This window comes from Ochlerotatus camptorhynchus, unplaced genomic scaffold, assembly GCF_037179485.1.
Source record: "Ochlerotatus camptorhynchus isolate MF236.1 unplaced genomic scaffold, CSIRO-AGI_Acam_v1.1 ptg000257l, whole genome shotgun sequence".
NCBI lineage: Eukaryota > Metazoa > Arthropoda > Insecta > Diptera > Culicidae > Ochlerotatus > Ochlerotatus camptorhynchus.
In genome coordinates, this window is record NW_027040747.1 from 1,542,534 (window position 1) to 1,562,653 (window position 20,120).

Genomic DNA, 20,120 nt, shown 5'->3' on the forward strand with positions numbered 1-20,120 from the left:
TCGTTCGTGACTACCGGGACTGTAAACAAGGAGATCTGCCTCAATGAGTGTCCACAGAAGCATCTGCTTCCTGCAACACGAGGGCCCTATGATCTTCTGGCCGAATCTAGCTTCGTGCCATTATTCAAATGTTGTCCTGGAGTAGGAATGGGAATTCCTGGAAAGTGCTTAGGTGTACTTTTTGGAACTTCAAGTTGCTAGGAGTACGCATCGGAACTTTTTGGAGCCTGAAGTTCCTCGTGTGTTTTCTATAGCTTCTTAAGTAGCCATGTAGCTGATGTTTCGGTTTGAGAACACTTAATTTTACATGAAATGTTTGTTTACGTTCTATGATTTACGTCCAATATGGATTACGTCTCGTGTAAAATTAGTTATTTCTAAGTCTGTAAATCTACACTAACATGACAAGATTTGATGGTTTAAACATGATTGAACATGTTTTGAAATTATTTTTTAATTCAATGGACTTTAAAATGAAAGTCAAAGTTTTACCGAACGGTGAGCTGTTCTGATTTTGGTAAAATTTAACGAACACGAAAAAAAATCTTAGTGTTACCGTATCAAATGCTCACTTTAAGTCTGATATTTGACGCTAATCATCTCCAACTATATGCATAATTGTTTGTTATTTGCAATCATTGACATTTGTGCTAAGACTCGCAGATTCGGCACTGATGAAGTCTAGAAGTAATAGACGAAATACGCGTGTCTGTAAAAGATAAGCAATTATAACGGACTAAAAGGAAATAAATCAACACACTCAAGATGCTCCTCAGTACTGTTAAGTGTCATACATAATAGCAAAAACACCTTTCTAAAAATGTCCGCAGGTAAACACAAGTTTGAACAACCTTTGATTTGAAAAGGCACGGGTTGCGCGCAATCTTTAGCCATACATATGAAGTACATTGTAATCATAATCAACTCCTAACTCTGATTGACGACACAAAAATAAATAAATAAAATAGCTACGTTACATTTATATATTTTAAGATATTTTGGTCCAATTTCACCCTCATAAGGTTGTCCCTCCCATTGGCTAGTTTTTGCACCTTGTTGGGCGGGATTAATTTCATGCTTTATAGTGGAGTGTTGAAGATGGTAGGTTCTGGCTCATGCCACGATAGAATGGCGCCATGGGCGATAGGGATTACTAAGCTTCCCCCTCTCTGATGAACCACTGCATGAGAAAACCAAAGATCTAGTCCAGCAGTGATAGTATCACACGTGTTACTCCTTTGTTTGAGAGCCGCGTTGTAGTACGTTTACGGCACTGACGTTGGGTGCGATACTGGCGGGTTTATTTTATTTATTTTTACGGACATAGAATTATTTGGGTTTGCAAGAGAATTATACTATTGAAATATTTCACAAAGTGCCCAACGGTGCTACTTCTATTTGCGTGACAAGCTTTCATTGTTGTTTTCATTGAGGTTTTACTCAGGGAACAATGTTAAACATCATTTTTGTACATGGTACTGTAACTTATCTTATATGTGCTTCATTTTGATTTGGGATAAGTGTTTGAACTATGGCTCGGGATTTCCACTGTGGCGTGCTTCTATTGTGACATACCCATGCGTATTTTTGTGGAGCGACATAGTGGACGCGTGTGAGCATAGTTGGAGCATATACCCTATGTAATTTAAAAATCAGCTACGAAACTAACTTCAAAATGAAGCATTTTAGTCACCTGGGTCGAACTAAGATATAATAAATAGGTATGGGTCAAAATCAAAAGTACTTGAAACACGTTTAATTTCAGATTACAAGGACAAATGCAGGTACTTAATAAAGCATGGGTTATGATTGATTAGGTGAAATAGAGGTTTCAATAATTTATTAAATTAGACTAATGAGATATCATAATCATCAACTGAACTTAAATAAGAAACTTCAGAAAGTCTAATAAAATTATGTAGATTAACAAAAGAATTAGGATGCGGGGGTCCGATTAAGGAGGCAACTAACCTTTAAAGTTGTAGAATAAATCTTCCTATTTTGTCTTGAACTTCAATAAGAAAACGCAAGCAGATTAACAAGGAGAGGAATAGTTTAGAAAATAAGTTAATGTAGAGGTATGTGACAATTAATAACTTTTAATCTTTTGTACACACTTAGAAATACCTAATCTTACACGTGACGGAATCCATATTTGACATAAAGGATGAGACGTTAACAAACATTTCATGTAAAATTAAGTGCTCCGAGACTGAAAAGTTCGAAAGTACGTTTGATTGAGCTGAATTTCGCGTCTATTATGACTCAATTTTATGTTAAAATTGACGCTCGTATATGTCAGTCTCAGAGCACCTAAATTTACATATTTTTTTCTAAGTGTGTATGTATTGTTTTCCCCTGAGTTTATTGTACTCGATTACTATATTATTCTCTCAATACGTGAAATCTCTGATATATGCGGCAGTCCTAAGTATGTACCTAAAAAAGTAAAAAGTAAAAATGATAAATGTATCCATACAATATTGAAAAACGTTCTTTAAAAAACATCCAAATGATCCATTAAACACCACAGAAAATCTCTAAACAAAAGTGTGAATTATCCATTAAAAATATCAATATGATCCATATTTTATGTAACACTTAGCAACACAATTGTAAAAATGTACCGCCAAATGTCTAAAGAATGAGCATTGAAATTGTGAAGTCCTTGAAAATGATCCATAAAACATTCAGTTATGAACCTTAAACGAAGAAAGTGATCCATAGAAAATCAAGTTAAAAATATAGGCACGATCCATAAATTATATGTTTTTATTTAATTTGATCCATAAACCTTGGAAAATTGCTCCATTACTGTGGAGCTAATCAGGTTTACTGTTCTGCCCGTGTATTTTTTTGTCAGAAGAGCTGAGAGCATCTAAAAAAAATATTCTATAAAATATTCCATAGAAAGCTCCTTAGCACTCCGAACACGATGCCTCCGGAAAAAATGTGTAACGGAAAATTGGTAATGTTTAAAAAAACCATTACTCAGCAATTTATAAAAAGGTTTAAAATTTATTTATAAATTGCTGAGTAACGATTAACGATTGATACTCATTGATTTCAAACTCATCAATAAATAGCTGAGCTATGATTTTTCAAAAATTAAGAGTTTGCCGTTACACATTTTACCAGAGGAGTGTTAAGAAGAATATTATAGAAGCTTTTTTTGGAAGCTAATTCTAGACGCTCACCCGTTGCTTTGCACTTTTAACTAAAACACCACGGGTATGTCAGTAAATCTAAGTAGCTACGTAGTAATCGAGCAACTTTTCAAGGTTTATGGATCAAAATTAAAAAGTTAGTGTCCAAAAATTGAACAATATATTTTTAATTTAATAGATCATGCCTATTTTTTTTTTTTTTTTTTTTTTTTTTTTTTTTTTTTTTTTTAACTCTTTATTTGTTCCAAATTCAAAATAAATTACATTTCATTTTTAACCTAGGTGCTCCAGTTACTACAGTAACTTACCAGCCTTAATTGTTATGATATATATCTAAGTGTTTTTACATTGTTCCTGTCTTGGCAATTCAGTATTTTAAACAGGTTTTTTAAACCTGCATGTCAGTATAACAATTGGTAGCTTAAAACTAAATAACTAAAACTAAATCTTATCTAAGTATAAAGGGAATTAATCGTTGCAATTGAGGATTGTAACGATTTTTGCCGGAAATTATTAATTATTTTGTTGGACATTTGTGCTAAAGTCTCAACATTCGAAATTCTATGTACTTCGGTAGTACTGTACCAGGGAGGCAACTTCAAAATCATCTTCAGAATTTTGTTCTGAATCCTTTGAAGTGCTTTTTTCCTGGTAGTGCAACAACTAGACCATATTGGCACAGCGTAAAGCATGGCCGGTCTAAAAACTTGTTTAAATATTAGAAGTTTATTCATCAGGCAAAGTTTGGATTTCCTGTCAATAAGAGGATACAAACATTTTATATATTTGTTACATTTGGCTTGAATGCCCTCAATGTGATCTTTAAAAGTTAATTTATGGTCAAGTATTAATCCACGATATTTCACTTGGTTTGACCAGGAAATTGGAACTCCGTTCATAGTGACTATGTGACTACTACTAGGTTTCAAAAAGGAAGCCCTGGGCTTATGTGGAAATATTATAAGTTGAGTTTTGGAAGCGTTGGGAGAAATCTTCCATTTTTGTAAATAAGAAGAGAAAATATCTAAACTTTTCTGAAGTCTGCTGCAAATAACACGAAGACTTCTTCCTTTAGCGGAAATGCCTGTGTCATCAGCGAACAAAGATTTGTGGCAACCCTGAGGCAAATCAGGGAGGTCCGAAGTGAAAATGTTATACAATATAGGCCCAAGAATGCTACCCTGAGGAACTCCTGCTCTAACAGGTAGTCGATTAGATTTGGAATTTTGATAATTTACCTGCAGAGTTCTGTCAGTTAAATAATTTTGAACTAATTTCATAATGTAAAGTGGAAAATTAAACTTTTTCAATTTAGCAATCAAACCTTCATGCCAAACACTGTCGAATTCTTTTTCTATGTCTAGAAGAGCAACTCCAGTTGAGTGGCCTTCAGATTTGTTTGAACGAATTAAATTGGTAACTCTCAAGAGTTGATGAGTAGTTGAATGCCCATGGCGAAATCCAAACTGCTCATCTGCAAAAATTGAGTTCGTATTGATGTGAAGCATCATTCTATTCAAAATTATTTTTTCAAAAAGTTTACTTATTGAAGAAAGCAAACTTATTGGACGGTAGCTAGAAGCTTCAGCTGGATTTTTATCCGGCTTCAAAATTGGAACAACTTTTGCATTTTTCCATTTATCAGGAAAGTATGCCAAATGGAAACATCTGTTAAATAATTTTACCAGGAAAGACAAGGTACTCTCTGGGAGTTTTTTGATGAGGATATAGAAAATTCCATCATCACCTGGAGCTTTCATATTTTGAAATTTTTTAGTTATAGACCTTACTTCGTCCAAATCAGTCCCCCAGGAATCATCAAAAATATTTTCCCGAGAGAAAATATTCCGAAAATCCCGAGCAACCTGATTCTCAATAGGACTAGTAAGACCCAAACTGAAATTATGGGAACTCTCGAATTGCTTAGCAAGTTTCTGAGCTTTTTCCAAATTTGTGATCAACATTTTACCACCTTCTTTAAGCGCTGGAATTGGCTTTTGAGGTTTTTTCAAAATTTTTGTGAGTTTCCAAAAGGGTTTGGAACTCGGGTCTAATTTAGAAACATTATTTTCAAAAGTTTTGTTCCTCAGGGTAGAGAATCGCTGAGGCAGCTCTTGCTTCAACTATAGAAGTAGTCAGAGATTCAAGAGCATAATTAATTTCATCTTTGGTTTGCAAAGGAATATTTGGATCGAAGTTATATTCCATAAATGTTCGATATTGCTCCCAATCAGCCCTATGGTAATTGAAAGTAGAGCTGTTGGGATGAGAAATTATTTCTTGAGATATTTCAAAAGTTACTGGAAGGTGATCAGAACCGAAGTCAGCATGGGTAACCAATTGGCTACAAAGTTGACATGAATCAGTTAAGACCAAATCAATAGTTGAGGGATTTCTTGCAGAAGAAAAGCATGTTGGACTGTTTGGATATTGAATAGTGTAATAACCTGCAGAACAATCATCAAACAGAATATTGCCATTGGAATTGCTTTGAGCATTATTCCATGAGCGGTGTTTTGCATTAAAATCACCAATAATGAAGAATTTAGACCTATGACGGGTAAGTTTCTGGAGGTCACCCTTGAGAAAATTCTTTTTCTGGCCTACGCATTGGAATGGCAAATAGGCAGCCATAAACGTAAGTTGTCCAAATTTTGTTTCAACAGAAACTCCCAAAGTTTCAAAAACTTTGGTTTCAAATGAAGAAAGAATTTTATGTTTGATTCGTCTATGAATAATGATGGCAACGCCACCACAGGGTCCATCAAGACGATCATTTCTATAAATCAAGTAATTTGCGTCCTTCTTAACCTTATGGTCAGGTTTAAGGAACGTTTCAGTTATAACGGCAATATGCACGTTATGAACTCTCAAAAAATTTAAATAGCTCGTCTTCATTATCTTTAAGAGATCGAGCATTCCAATTTAAAATGTTTAATGCTTTAAAATCCATTACTGAATTTTAAAGTCATGACAATATTATTTGCAAATTTTACTCCAGTTTGAATAGCATCAAACATGGAGTTAGATTTAAGCATATCAGAAATCATGTCAATTAATGATTTCTGTAAAAATTCCATTTTAGGGGCAGTAATGCTTACTAAATCAAAATTGTCAAAATTTCCGTTAGAATTACTTTGGCTAGTATTTTGATTTCTACCCGCTGCAATAGCAGCATAGGTAGCTCCATTAACTCGCTGAACATTGTTAGCAGCGAGGGGAGTAGGTACAGATGAAACATTTGAAGCAGGGGTGATATTTGTACCTACGGGTACGAATGTAGAATTTGTTCCTCGCTGACCGTTGTTAACAGCAGAGGAATTTGTACCTGGTCGGAAACGTGGAGCGTTTCCTACCTGTCGGTTAGAACGAGATTGTAGGATCGCTTTGCGAGTCTTACATTCCCAAAAATTGGATTTGTGGTTTTCACCACAATTTGAACATTTAAATTTCTTAGGATCTTCCTTCACAGGACAGTCGTCCTTTGCGTGAGAGGAATCACCACAATTCATGCATTTAGCTGGCATGTAGCAATTTTTAGTTCCGTGACCCCATCCCTGGCACTTACGGCACTGAGTGAGGTTTTGGAAATTTCCTCCAGTCTTCCTGAAATGTTCCCACTTCACTCGGACATAGAGCATAAGGCTAGCTTTTTCTAAGGCCTTAAGGTTGTTTAGTTCACTAGACTTGAAGTGAACTAAATAAAAATCATTAGAAATCCCGTTGCGCGAATCGCCAGGACGGGATTTCATTTTCATTTTGATTACTTGGAGTGGCACAACTCCAAGTAATTTTGCCAGTTCATCTTTGATCTGATCCAGGGATTCACCACTGGGCAGTCCTTTCATGACAACCTTGAACACACGTTCAGTTTTGGTGTCGTAAGTAAAAAATTTGTGCTTCTTCTCAGTAAGATACTTGAGAAGACATTTAAATCCGTCCAAGGTTTCAGCCAATACACGACATTCACCCCGACGTCCAATTTGTAGTGAAAACTTAACTTTCACGAAATTCAAAAGTTCCATGCGAAGAGCATGGAAATCGGTAGTGGTTATCACAATAGGGGGAATCTTTTCCTTCTTGGCATTAAGCCGGGAAAGTTTACTAGAATTTTTCTTGGATGATGGATCATTCTCATCATCCGTGAGCAAATCAAATTGATTACTCAAATTAATTTCTTCAGAAGGGGGGTCAAGAGTTTGCCCCTTTCTTTTGCGTTTAGGCGCCATGGCGGCAGTAAATTTTTTATCCAAATCGACTTCCAAGCAGATTACTATAAGAATCTGAAGGATCGAAGAGGAATTTTCCAAATCGATATCCAAGAAGGATTACCTCGGGTAGGGTCCAAACAAGGATCGAAGAGGAATAAGAGGAGTTGAACAAGGTAGAAAATTTTTACAGGTTGAGCACTGAAAAGTGCTGTTTAAATTTGTTGTAGCTTTAGGTAGTAGTAACACTTCCTTAAGCAAAAAGCAAATAGATCCGCACGGCAAGAGAGCACGATGCGGACTGATAGATCATGCCTATATTATTAAGTGCGCAAACTTGGTTTTCTATGGATCACTTTCATTAGTTTAAGGTTCATTGCTAAATATTTTATGGATCATTTGCAATATGTTTCTGAGAAATTCGTGCAATTTCAATGCTCATTCTTAAGAAATTTGGCGGCACATTTTTACAATTGTTTTGCTAAATTTTACATAAAATATTGATCACATTGATATTTTTTATAGATCATTCACACTTTTTTAGGGATTTACACTGGGGTTTTGTGGATCATTTTTGTGTTTTTTAAGGAGCGTTTTTAAATTTGCTATGGATCATTTATTGCTTTTTATATTCTAAAGTATGTTTGCCGATATATGCGGTTAACTTATGTCTTAGTGTTCAAGTACTTACATTCTGAAACAGCAGTAAATGTTAATCCATGAACTAAACGCTACGTGACTGTAAAATCGATCTATCCTTATGTGGTATTGATGCATGTTTAACTTTTTGCAGCTGTCGGAATCAATGCGCCTACATCTACGGAGCTTACGCAGAAGTGATTCGCAATTCGGTAGAACTTGCTAAAGGTTTTTTTGAGCTTATGTAGTTTAAGATTTGTTCGGTACGGTCGCGAAATCTTGAAATGATTGATACGTTCTTCAAATTAACTATTTTGATACAAAGCTCAATAGTAAAATAAGGAGAATATCTAGGAAGGAAACCAAAATTAATCAACTTGCCAACATAGGCTATCACATTAATTTTGGTGGCACTCTTTAAATGATAATAAGCCTTTTTTTCTCGTTTCAGTTATCTCGCACGGCTCTCGGAACTCGTGCGGTTTTCGCAACTTACATAATTGAGATATTTTGTTCGCAACGGATTTACTTATTCAATCGGTTTACTACGCGGATGTATCTACGCGCACACGTCACAGCATTTTTTTTCCATAACTATCTTGAAACAATACTCACGGAATCCAGTGTTCAAGCTTCCAACATAGGCTAGTCCTTCTGCTGTATTGTCAAAGATAGAAGCAAAATTTATTCAAATGGGTCAAGTCCGGAAAACTAAGCTGTCACGCAGCTCCAGCTTGATACCCAAAAAAAACATGTCACCCTCCATAAGGTTGTGGTTTGATTTAATTTTTATTTAATTAAAAAAAAATATGCATCAATTTCAATCAACGATTTCCATGTCAGTCGTAAATAATTCATTGATGAATATATTCACATGTTTAAACATGTTTTCCATAATAAAATGTGAATGTTGAAAGGTAGGGATAGATTTTTTTGGTTTTGGTAGCCCTATTTTTTTTCTTGATTTGTTTTTGATACTGAGTACCATCAACCGGTGGAAACTAACGATTTTAAATTGGCTCACCACGATTAACTTAGCACCGAAGAGAGTACCAGAGCTGAGTCAAAAAGTTGAGCACGTATCTTCGGGACCTTCTGGTCTTAGAGTTACCTCTATTATACCACTGCTAGCGAACTCAGGGAAGCAGCTCCCTAACCTGGACCATACCTATCGATCAATCAACTCATGGACCGGGGACCAACGGCTTTAATTCCCATCCTAAGGAAGGCGTGATCAGAGATTTTATGCCTTAGAAATTCCCGGTGGTGCTTTTTCGGTGAGAGGCTATCACGCTTACCACCACACCACCAGTTTTTAGCCCTATGCCATCCCTACTTACGGTACATAGGAAAATTGCTCCTATATTCCAAATTCAGATTACAAAATTGCAGCGAAACCACTTTCGACCAACGAAGTATTGAGTTTTCATTGTTTCTATAAACATGTAAAACAAATAACGTCTAGACAAAACATGTAAATATAAGAATGAAAAACTGAAAAATAAACTTTAAATGTAGGGGAAATGTCTCTAATATTGACCTATGGATCTAAGATTGGGCCCATCGCTAAAAATCTGCTATTTATCAATTTTATCTAGATGAACGCGTTATTGGGACGTTACTAATGGATATTTTTGGTTGCTATTGAAAATTTATTCGATTGCTGAATTTATGTATGGGCCCAAATTAGGGACACTTAGGCCGACATTACTTGCATTTCCCTTACTTATGATAGACAAAAAGTTTCGAAAATCAAGGAAGAAAAAAAAATGGTACTTTTGTAATTAAAACTTACTGCTCCAAAACAGTGCGTCCAAGAATGGTGTCAGAAGTTAATCTGTAGGCAATGTTATGCACATTTTCAAATATTTATTTTTGTAAATGGAGGATGACTGACTTATGAAAAAGGGGTATTTACATTACAAAAAATAAAAACCAAATTTGACTTTCCAATATTTGATATTATTTCAACGATATAAAAGCTTGTCCGTCTTACCGCATCACTCTGTTCACAAATGCAGCTTTCATGTGGATTACATTGCATCCTACATAACAGTGAATAATAAATTGGCTCCAATTTCTCCAATAATAAAATGTTTGGACCCAATCCGCTTAATTCCAAAACCCAGACAGTAGTAATTGTCCAATTGAGACTCATTTCGATACCCAGGCTCGAAATATTACTCAACCAAACTTCTAAAAATGAAAACACTGCGTCACCAACAACCCCCGATCAGCTGCCAGTTCAGCAACTTGTTCTTTTTCGTCGTTGCAACCCAAGCTGCTGACGGCAGTGGGGTAAACCACTGCATGCCCACCGACCCGAAAACTCTTTCAGGTAGGGTAAGCGTGATGAACCGGAGAAGAACCCCTCCCAGGCAGAGCCTACCTAGGTGTATTGCCATTTTCCTGTCTATTTTTCGCCTCGTTCCGTACGGAGCCTCTTGCCCGTATACCTACATTCACATTCAAACGCAAAATACGAGATCTGGTGGGCAACTTTAGAGCTTCGATCGCTGCTAACGGCAAACCGCAACCATCGATTGGCAGTTGAGTTTCGATCGTCACCGCGTCAAGATGACTGTGTCCTACGGAGTGGAAAAGTGTCCCCAGAAGTTCGCTGAGTACCGTAGTACTCTGACGAAAAAGTACCAGCAGATAGCCAAGGAACAGCTCCGCGAAGAAGACACCCTTCGCACACAAGCTCTAGAAGGGATGAGAGCTTGGATCGCCAAACACCCCTACATCCGAAGGTGTCGCACGGATCCGTTGTTTTTGTTGAGATTCTTGCGACAGAGGAAATTCTCGATCCCACTGGCATGCGAAACACTGGAACGATATCTGTCCATGCGACAGACCTTCCCCCACTTTTTCCAAAACTTGAGCCCATCCCACGAGGACATGCGCGATCTGGCAGCAGATGAAGTGTTCCAAGCTCTGGGTTTTGACGAAAACGGACGCATTGTGATTCTGATCAAGTCCCGGCATTTCAACGTCGAAAAATACACGCTACACCATCTGGTTCGCTATCTGCATATGTACATGGAAATTCTGTCCTGCGACGAGAGGATCCAGGTGGCCGGAATCGTGCTGATAATAGACTGCTTCGAGACGACGATGATGCACTTTACGTTGTTCAATTTATCCGACGTGAAGAATATGATGCCGTACATCAACTTTCTGCTGCCGGTGCGCTGCAAGGAGGTGCACGTGATTCGGTTGCCCAAGATGAGTGCGACGCTGGTGGATATTTTGTTCACGTTCGTCAGTGCGAAGATCAAGAATCGGTTTTTCGTGAGTATCTTTTTCATGTTGCTATTCGAGTGTGTGTGTCTGAATTTGCATAAAAGTGTCGGAAAGTGGGTCACGAAAGGATCTGCCACACTCGCTGAAGATCGGTTGGTGATTAATACCGTTGGTTGTGTAGACAGAGCTACGTTTTTTGTTATGGGGAGGAACTTTCCATAAGTTTTGAGCAACGAAAAGAGGACAAGGTTGTGTTGAAGCCAAATGTCACATCTAGTGAATCTATTTTAAGGCATTCCAAATTAGTGTTTTTGATATTGAATTAGCAAGCGAAAAGTTCATAATGTTCTTTATATAACAGAAGACATCATATCAAGAAGACTGGTGACTTTGCGATTGTGCATGTCTCATAGAAAGTGAGCATGTCTCAAGAGAAAATGGAAGAGTTTCCTCACAGCAAAAAAAAAATATGAATTTTAATGGTGATGTAAATATCCAAGCATGCTAAAATTGAAGCATGTAAACTTCATTTTCACGTAAACTAGCAACTTGCAAGAAATGTTGCTTATACCGCAGACACACTTGGACGACAAACTATGAGCATGAGCATTATTTGTATAATAAATTATAAGCACATCCATGGTTACACTAGTAAAGTTTGTGTATAGTTGTTGTATAGTGCTCATAATTATGTGTTATAAAAAAATGCTCATGCTCATAGTTTGTCATATAAGTGTATCCGTGGCATTACATAGATGGATGGTTGCATACAATATTTTGAATATTTCATGAGCTGACTCATTTATAAATTTGTATGATATGTGTCGCTTCGATTATGTACTTCTTAGTGACAAAAATGTACACTACTTTTTCGAACTGTGCAGTTTTTTTTTTAAATGTTGTCTTCGATTTTACGTACCGGGGCTTGGGTCGACACAACAATAGTAGCCCGATGGTAGCAAATCGGTCGTAAAAACTTCTATATGACTTATGTCAGTCAACTTTTCACAACGAAAGCGTGCTACTCGAGAAGTCCTATAGTTACAGATACCATAATCGAATCTTCAAGCCAATGAACACGACTTAGTGAAAAGGCACATTATGAAACTATACTACCGTGCTAATTAAATTAAATTGCACCGTATGATATTTTTTGCGCCGATCGATAGGTAGAAGAAACCTTCAGCACGTCCAATCAGTATTGGCTGTATTTCAGCTTTGTTTATATAAGCAATAATTAACATGGATTCCGTAGAAATCGATCAGTCCTCAATTGGGGATCAATCTAATTCTGCGCATGTTTGCCCGGGGGGAGGGGGGGGGGGTGTACGGATTAAAAAAAAATTATTGAAGAACTGTGAAGCGATTTACTGGAAAAACTTTTCCCACTCATCTGTATCGGATTCAAGAAAAAATAATGCATTTTAACTATTTATTTGAATTAGGGTATACGTCCCTAACCTCGGTTTAATATGCAGCCATAGATTACGTTTTTAATCATAACTCATCAATTAATTTACCTGCAAACGATATTCTACTGCTAAATGGTATGCTTAGATATGCTTATCATGTCGTTTGCTATCAGGAACCGCAAAAAGTTGAAAAACTTACTTTTTTTAAGACAAAAACTCACCAGGGAAATGTATGTAATATCGGTCTATTGTCCCCAAATTGGGTCTATTTATGGATGCAACTTCGTCCTATCCTGTTTGATTCTCAAAAAAAAACGCTCTTGGTAACGTTTTCTTATGTATTTTTTTTATCACTATCACTGTTAACTTAATACTCTTCATTCCTCAAAACATTTCTTAGAGAAAATTTTACGAAAACTACATTAAATCACTCAAGTTAAAAATTAAAAATTAAAAATTTCGCTTATCGTCTTTCGACCGCAGAATATCTAAATCAAAACATTGTGATGTTCATTATACAGATTTGGCAGAAAAAATCTCCCTTCCTGTTCGTTCCTTATCATCCAAATGCAAACCACATTGTTGACGTTACTCTTATTGCTATATGCTGTCAAATGAATTTCATGGGCCAAAGTTAGGAACATAGAAAAGAAATGTGTCCCTAAAGTTGGGTCCATGATTTACTTGTGAAAACGTTGTTAAACAATTAAAATAAACATAAAATATTCAAACAGTAACTGTGAGTTTTACGTCTAGTGTGTATTATCAGGTAATTCCATTCAATAAATGCCATAATCAGGCCATTTGATGATCGTCAGTGCAACCTTCCCATCTTAACCTTAGAAGTCATGGCGGCTAAAAACTCCGAACAGAGTGATATTCTCAACCAGTTTTATTACTTACGAGAGCTGAAAATGTATTGAAATGTTGTGATATAAATTGATTTGTGTGTGGTACACATTTATCAATCATCAGTGATCAATATTTTCCTTATTTTTTGTGTAATATTCCTTAATTAATTATTTATTTGCGTGATAGGCCGAATGAAAGGACTAGACCCACATTACATACCGTAACCCTACTTCTGCGTGGAAATCTTTAAAATTTGTCGAACCTCGAACAATTGAAGAACAATTGACACTTCTCAACAAGGGATTAGGATATGCGATCCCCTCAAAACCTGACGTGGAAGAGGCCATTGTTGACATGGAGACTGCAATTACTCACACACTTCCTATTCAATTACACGAGACTGCCAGGAATATTATTTCAGAGACAATACAAAACGGAAAGGGTCATTCACTTAGTAAAACCGGAAAAGAAGAAATACGAATCTTCAAAGAACTAAAAACAAAGCCGGTATTCTATACAAAAGCGGACAAAGCTAATGCAGTAGTGATGTTGGACAAAGAGGACTATGACAATCAGATGACTGAGAAAATTACTAGATATTACCCATATAGACAGTTGAGCATTGACCCCCTCCCATCTATGGTTAAACATGTGGATAAAACGTTGAAAGAGTGCAAGGCGTTTATTGGCAGCGAATCAATTGACAGTTTCAAACCCTATTCTATCTAGGATCAAAGGTTTACCAAAAATTCACAAACCAGGAAACGAAATGAGGGAGATTATCTCGGCTGAAAGATCCCCCACTCATAAGCTTGCCAAATGGCTAGTAAGGGAATTTCAAAATATGCCTAAACCCCTTACCACTCGCTCAGTTTACAGCACACAGGAATTCGCAAATCAACTTCAGGCATCAGGAGAGATTCGGGAAGATGAAGTCATGGTTTCGTTTGATGTCACAGCACTTTTTTCGAGTTTACCAGTAAAGGAAGCCATCAGCCTTTTAGAGGATTGGCTTCTAAAGCAACGCACAGTGGGAAAAAATCGACATAAAAGGAGCAAAATTCATTATCTCTAATCAGCGCTGATTTAACCTTTGCAAATATAATCATTCTTATGGGAAAAATTCTCAGGAATCCAGTGGGAATAGTCATGTGCAGAATAGGACAAGTTGGGGTTTTTGGAGCATTTTACTCAAACTTCTTAAAATTTTGTAAAAATGACTTAAAAATACCTCATTGTGGTTGATATACGTTCTGAAATATTGTGACTCTTGTAGAAAAACATCTTGAGAATCCATTAAAAATGGCTTTAAACATCACCAGTCTGTGCATACTATGCATTTTAGACAATTTTACCCCTATTACGTGCGGACGAACAATTAGGACCATCGTATTTTCACTCTCGCTTAAATTGTGTGGAGTGGATGATTCGGACAGCAGCAAAAAAAAAAACGGTACCAAGACACCCGGCCCTCACACATCCGGACGTGAAATCTAAAGCCAGACAGATGGCGAACAAACTCGAAGGGCGTTTCAAGATGCACGTAAACCGGCCGAAAATTGGAGGTAGTGGAAGTTCCAATAATGGAAACATGGCCAGAAGGCTACTCTCTGAGCCAGAAAAGTTTGCAAAAGTTCTTAATGCGGATGCTGATGTGATGAGAAACCTGTGTTTGATAAGCTATTTGGCCTTGTCACACCAATTTTTGAACAAGGACAAGTTAGCAGAGTTGTACAACATCTTAGAAGAGCAGGTATACAATGAGTTTCCGTTTATAAGAAATCTACCTCCATACAAACATTTAGCAGAATACGTAGATAAGTTGGTAAGATCATTGGTTACTAATCTACGCATTATAAACAAATTAATTTTGTTTATTTTAAAGCCATTTCCATTGCATTTTGTTGATAAATAAGCTGGTGAATCTTGCCACAAAAGTTACAAATATATCCCCATCTTGCTCGCAAAACATCTCCAGAGGCTAATTTGTCAGATTTGATAAAGTCTGCATTAGCTCGTTCAGATCCCAAGATCGAGTTTTATATCAACTTCCTGTATCCTAACCCTGTCACTGTAAAAAAGATAAACCGTCACGTCTTAACCTTGAGTAAGTCATGAATTTATGATTTCACGTCACACGCATCGTAAACAGAATCGGTTTGAGCAGCAGGGTTAATATTTTCCATTATTTTTCATCAAATCCAATATTTTTGTCAGTGTCTGTTTTTATCATTTACCATCACACGCAAGGATTAGCGCTTCAACCCAGTGTAGGTTAAATGCGTTTGTTTTAAAAATCTTCGCTGTTACGTACGAGCGAAATGAACAACGAATACGCGTTTGTTGATATTCACCAGTGCTTAATTATCCAACCCAAAATTGTCAAAATCAGAAATGATCCTCAGAAGCAAAATAATTAAATTCATTTTGGGCAAAGTGATTATTTTTAATATTGTTGACTCCAGAGCCCAAAACCAGGATTTTAACATCAATTCAGCATGAGGCATTAATTTGCCATCGGTTTGTGTGTAAAAACTTGCACGACACGTCCTTCAGCGCTATATTTGTTAAAAATGAAAATAATCATTATGCATTTGATCGTCAAAATCATCCCCGCCAAGATGAAGACGAATAATAATATTGACATCAACGGAGGCGATAATGAAAATCCAGCCACGAATGAAGAAAAACAAATGTTGATTACAACACTCTGAAGTTGCATTGATATAGAGAAAGCTGTTATGTCAAAATTCAGATTCCTGCAAGTAGTTGGTCTTGTTGTTAAGGTTGTCTCATTTTCAGCTATTTTGAGTGTGGAATAAATGATTTTTATCAGCACAGATCTTTGTATTTTCTATTTACTGGTTCATAGAAATAATCGTTTGGAGGGATATAGGTAAAAAAAATAAGCGGTAAGGAACATACTCTGTAAGGAATTACCTACTAGGATCAGTTGAAACGGAACTGAATTGGAAAAAAGCTCTGATATTTAGAAAGTTTATTGATTGTTGTTTGTTTCCTTACACACGAAACACGGATTGTGCAACATCTGAAATAATTAATTTTATGTGATACATAAAGTTATTGAATGATATTTCTACGGTATGTGAGGTTCACTTAAGATGGGATTATCACCATTAGATGTTTTCAGTAGGACAGTGCTTGAGGGTTTTATATGGCGTATATGATTTTAGTTTTTTCTTCAATAAAAGGAGGCAATCGGGCAAAATGTTTAGTTATCTAAATATTGCGAAAGATGCGACAAGCATGTTTTGAAGTTTTAAACATATTTACAATGATATAATAAACGAGTATTCGATATTACATGCGTGAATTCGAATAATACTTGATTTATTAAATTAAAGGAGATCATCAAGAAAATAGGTAATAAGCTGATATGATCACAAATTGAGACAATCACCATTAAATTTCTCATCCATTTTTACAGAGGGAAAGTGCGCGAACGATCAAAATAACAGGCCTTAATTCGTATAAAAGTATATCATGACTTGTTTTCTTCAGTAAAAGGGGGAAATTGGGTAAAATGGGTAATTTACTGAAATTTTCTCAAGATGAAATCATCACCATTCGATTCCTCAGTCATGTTTACAAAATAAAGTACACGAGGGTATAGTATGACAGGCACTAACGCGTATAACCGTGTAACACTACTGATTAACTTCATAATTAAGGGAGTATTAGGGAAAAAAAATGGCTCCATACATCAGCCTACCTTTCAATGTAATCTAAAACGTATTTTTTTGATCCCTAAGGTGTTTTCCTTCAAGAAGGACTACCATTGGACAGGTTTTCTTATCACTGACTACTGTCTTTTAAAAAATATCGAAAATAAGGTAATAGGGGTAAAATTGACTAAAATGCATAGTCTGCACAGACTGGTGATGTTTAAAACTATTTTTAATGGATTCTCCAGATGTTTTTCTACAAGAATGATAATATTTCAGAACGGATATTAACCACAATGAGGTATTTTAAAGTCATTTTTACAAAATTTTAAGAAATTTAAGTAAAATGCTCCAAAAACCCCAACTTGCCCTATTCTGCACAGGACGAATCTATTCCCACTGGATTCCTGAGAATTTTTCCCATAAGAATGATTATATTTGCAAAGGTTAAATCAGCGCTGATCAGAGATAATGAATTTTGCTCCTTTTATGTCGATTTTTTCCCACTGTGCAACGTGAGGATTCTGCTTGGAAAAACAAAGTTCGGTCATATCTGAAGCTTACTCGTCTTTGTATGGAGGACAATTATTTCATTTTCAGAGGATTTTTTTTTATAAACAAACTAAAGGCGCTCCTATAGGCAATCCGCTTTCTCCATTTTTATGTGAATTGTTCATGGCTAACCTAGAAAATACTCAGGAGGATAGGAATTTGTTGCCCAAATGTGGATGACATTTTTAGCATTGTCAAGAGGGAAGATTTATCAAAAACTTTGGAGGCCATAAGTAACGTTCACAAGGACATCAAATTTACTCACGAAGAAGAGAGAAACGGCAAACGCCCCTTCTTAGATCTTAGAACGAAACTTCTTCGTTCAATTCTGAAATCAATAGGAAACCAACAAATACAAAGAGAGTAATACCAAGCACTTCAAACCATTCCCATCAACACAAAATGGCCGCTTTTCACCACACGGTTCACAGGATGCAAACTCTTCCTCTTAGCGATGCAGGCAAATCAAAGGAAATAGCTCACATTTTTTAAATCGCTAGATTTAATGGGTATCAAGAAAAAAAAAACAATTCAAGCAGCAATCGATAAAAAAAAACAAGGGATCATTTTAGGCGTCTTTCGACAACTCTTATACCAGCAACTGAGAGTTTAAAACGGGTAGCGGTGAATTTCGACAAAAACATTACCAAACCATTGATTTCGAAGTTTAGAAGTTAATGTCTTAGAGAAAGCCGGAGTCTACAAAATTTCTTGTCCAGATTGCAATAAAATCTACATTGGTCAGACTAAAAGGACTTTGGAAACAAGGTTTAAGGAACACATCGCAGAGGTAAATCACTTTGCGAAATCACATCGTTTAAAAAAGCAATCATTGCGATCTCTCTTCGCTTTTTGAGCTCATCTAAATTAATTAGCATACAACGCGATGCATAGCATGGAAGTGAAAAACTCGTATAACCCAACTTTCTTAGAGCAAACAACAAGAACTGCTTTTGAACTGATTCAATGCGGTTCACATGTGTATCATGATATGGAGCCCAAACTATGCTCAATATTCGAGAAGAGGCCTCACATATATGCTTGCTTTGTAGATAATGTTATTGTAGTGATCAGTTGGAGTCGAGGATAACACCTATGACTCTGACTTGATACGATCTTTGGATTGTTTTCTGGCTAAGAGTAATTGTGTCGTGTGTTATTTACATCGTGCTTTCTTGTGAACGATATAGAATTGCATTTATTAACATTTGGTTCTAACATTTTTTTTTTCTTACACCATGTTGAAATATTTGAAGATCAGGTGCTTTAAATATCTCCACGAAAAGTTTCATGTCTTCAGTCTGTGTGGAACAAGTTTGGGTGGCCGTAGAACTGAGCGATCGCACACTGTACCTATGAGCGGTGTATATTTCACCTGACCGGGTTCGTGACAACCCATTGCCGGTCCGTTTTCACCATAATGGAGAGTGCGACACCAACTGATGAGATAATCGTTCTGGGTGACTTCAATCTACCCGGTGTTTCCTGGAAACCATCTTACAGCGGCTTTCTCTACCCAGACCCTGTACACTCTGTATTTCATACAGGATCAGTTAGCCTTCTCGACTGCTATAGTACAGCAACACTATCTCAAATAAACCACGTAGTCAACGAAAACAACCGTAAAGGGTGTCCACGATGAAATTGCCACACACAAAATTGATTCGCAAAATTCGAGTTTTCATCCGATTGCCATCAAATTTTCAGGGATTGAGAAATAACTATTAAACTTCATTTTACCATTTTACTCGTATTTTATTTACAGTCCATACGCAAATGCCCGCACCTTGGCCTTAACCCCGGCCATAAGATTCTGCACAACCTGTGAATCAACCGTTTTTTGCATCTAAACCCATACTTTCTTCAGTTCCTCGACTGTCTTCACTACCTTAGGTCGTTTAAGAAGGTGCTGCTTCATAATCGCCCAGTACTTCTCGATGGGGCGGAGCTCCGGAGTGTTGGGAGGGTTGAACATTTTCGGCACGACATTGACCTTATTGTCCGCATACCACTTCAGCACGTCCTTGGAGTAGTGGCATGAGGCCAAATCCGGCCAGAAGATTGTTGGGACGTTGTGGGCCTTCAGGAGAGGAAGCAGCCGCTTCTGGAGGCACTCTTTTATGTACACCTGTCCGTTCATCGTGTCCTGGGTCACGAAAGGTGCACTCCGCTTCCCGCACGTGCAGATGGCTTGTCAAACCAGGAATTTCTTCGCAAATTTGGACATCTTCTGAGTGCGGACATGCTCCGGAACGCTGAACTTATCCTTGGCCGTGAAAAACAGGTTGCCGGGGATCTGTTTGAAGTCGGCCTTCACATATGTTTCGTCGTCCATGATGCAGCATTCAACTTTCGTCA

General features: G+C 36.9%; 1 protein-coding gene across 1 annotated transcript in view; it reads left to right on the top strand.

Moving 5' to 3' along the window:
- Positions 1-10,567: 10,567 nt before the first annotated feature.
- Positions 10,568-20,120, top strand: part of LOC135705080 (alpha-tocopherol transfer protein-like) — a 47,400-nt gene continuing 37,847 nt past the window's right edge. The window contains exon 1 of the mRNA XM_065226652.1: positions 10,568-11,308. Within this exon, the coding sequence (XP_065082724.1) occupies positions 10,592-11,308 (717 nt within the window). The 5' untranslated portion in view covers positions 10,568-10,591. The remainder of the gene's footprint in view (positions 11,309-20,120) is intronic.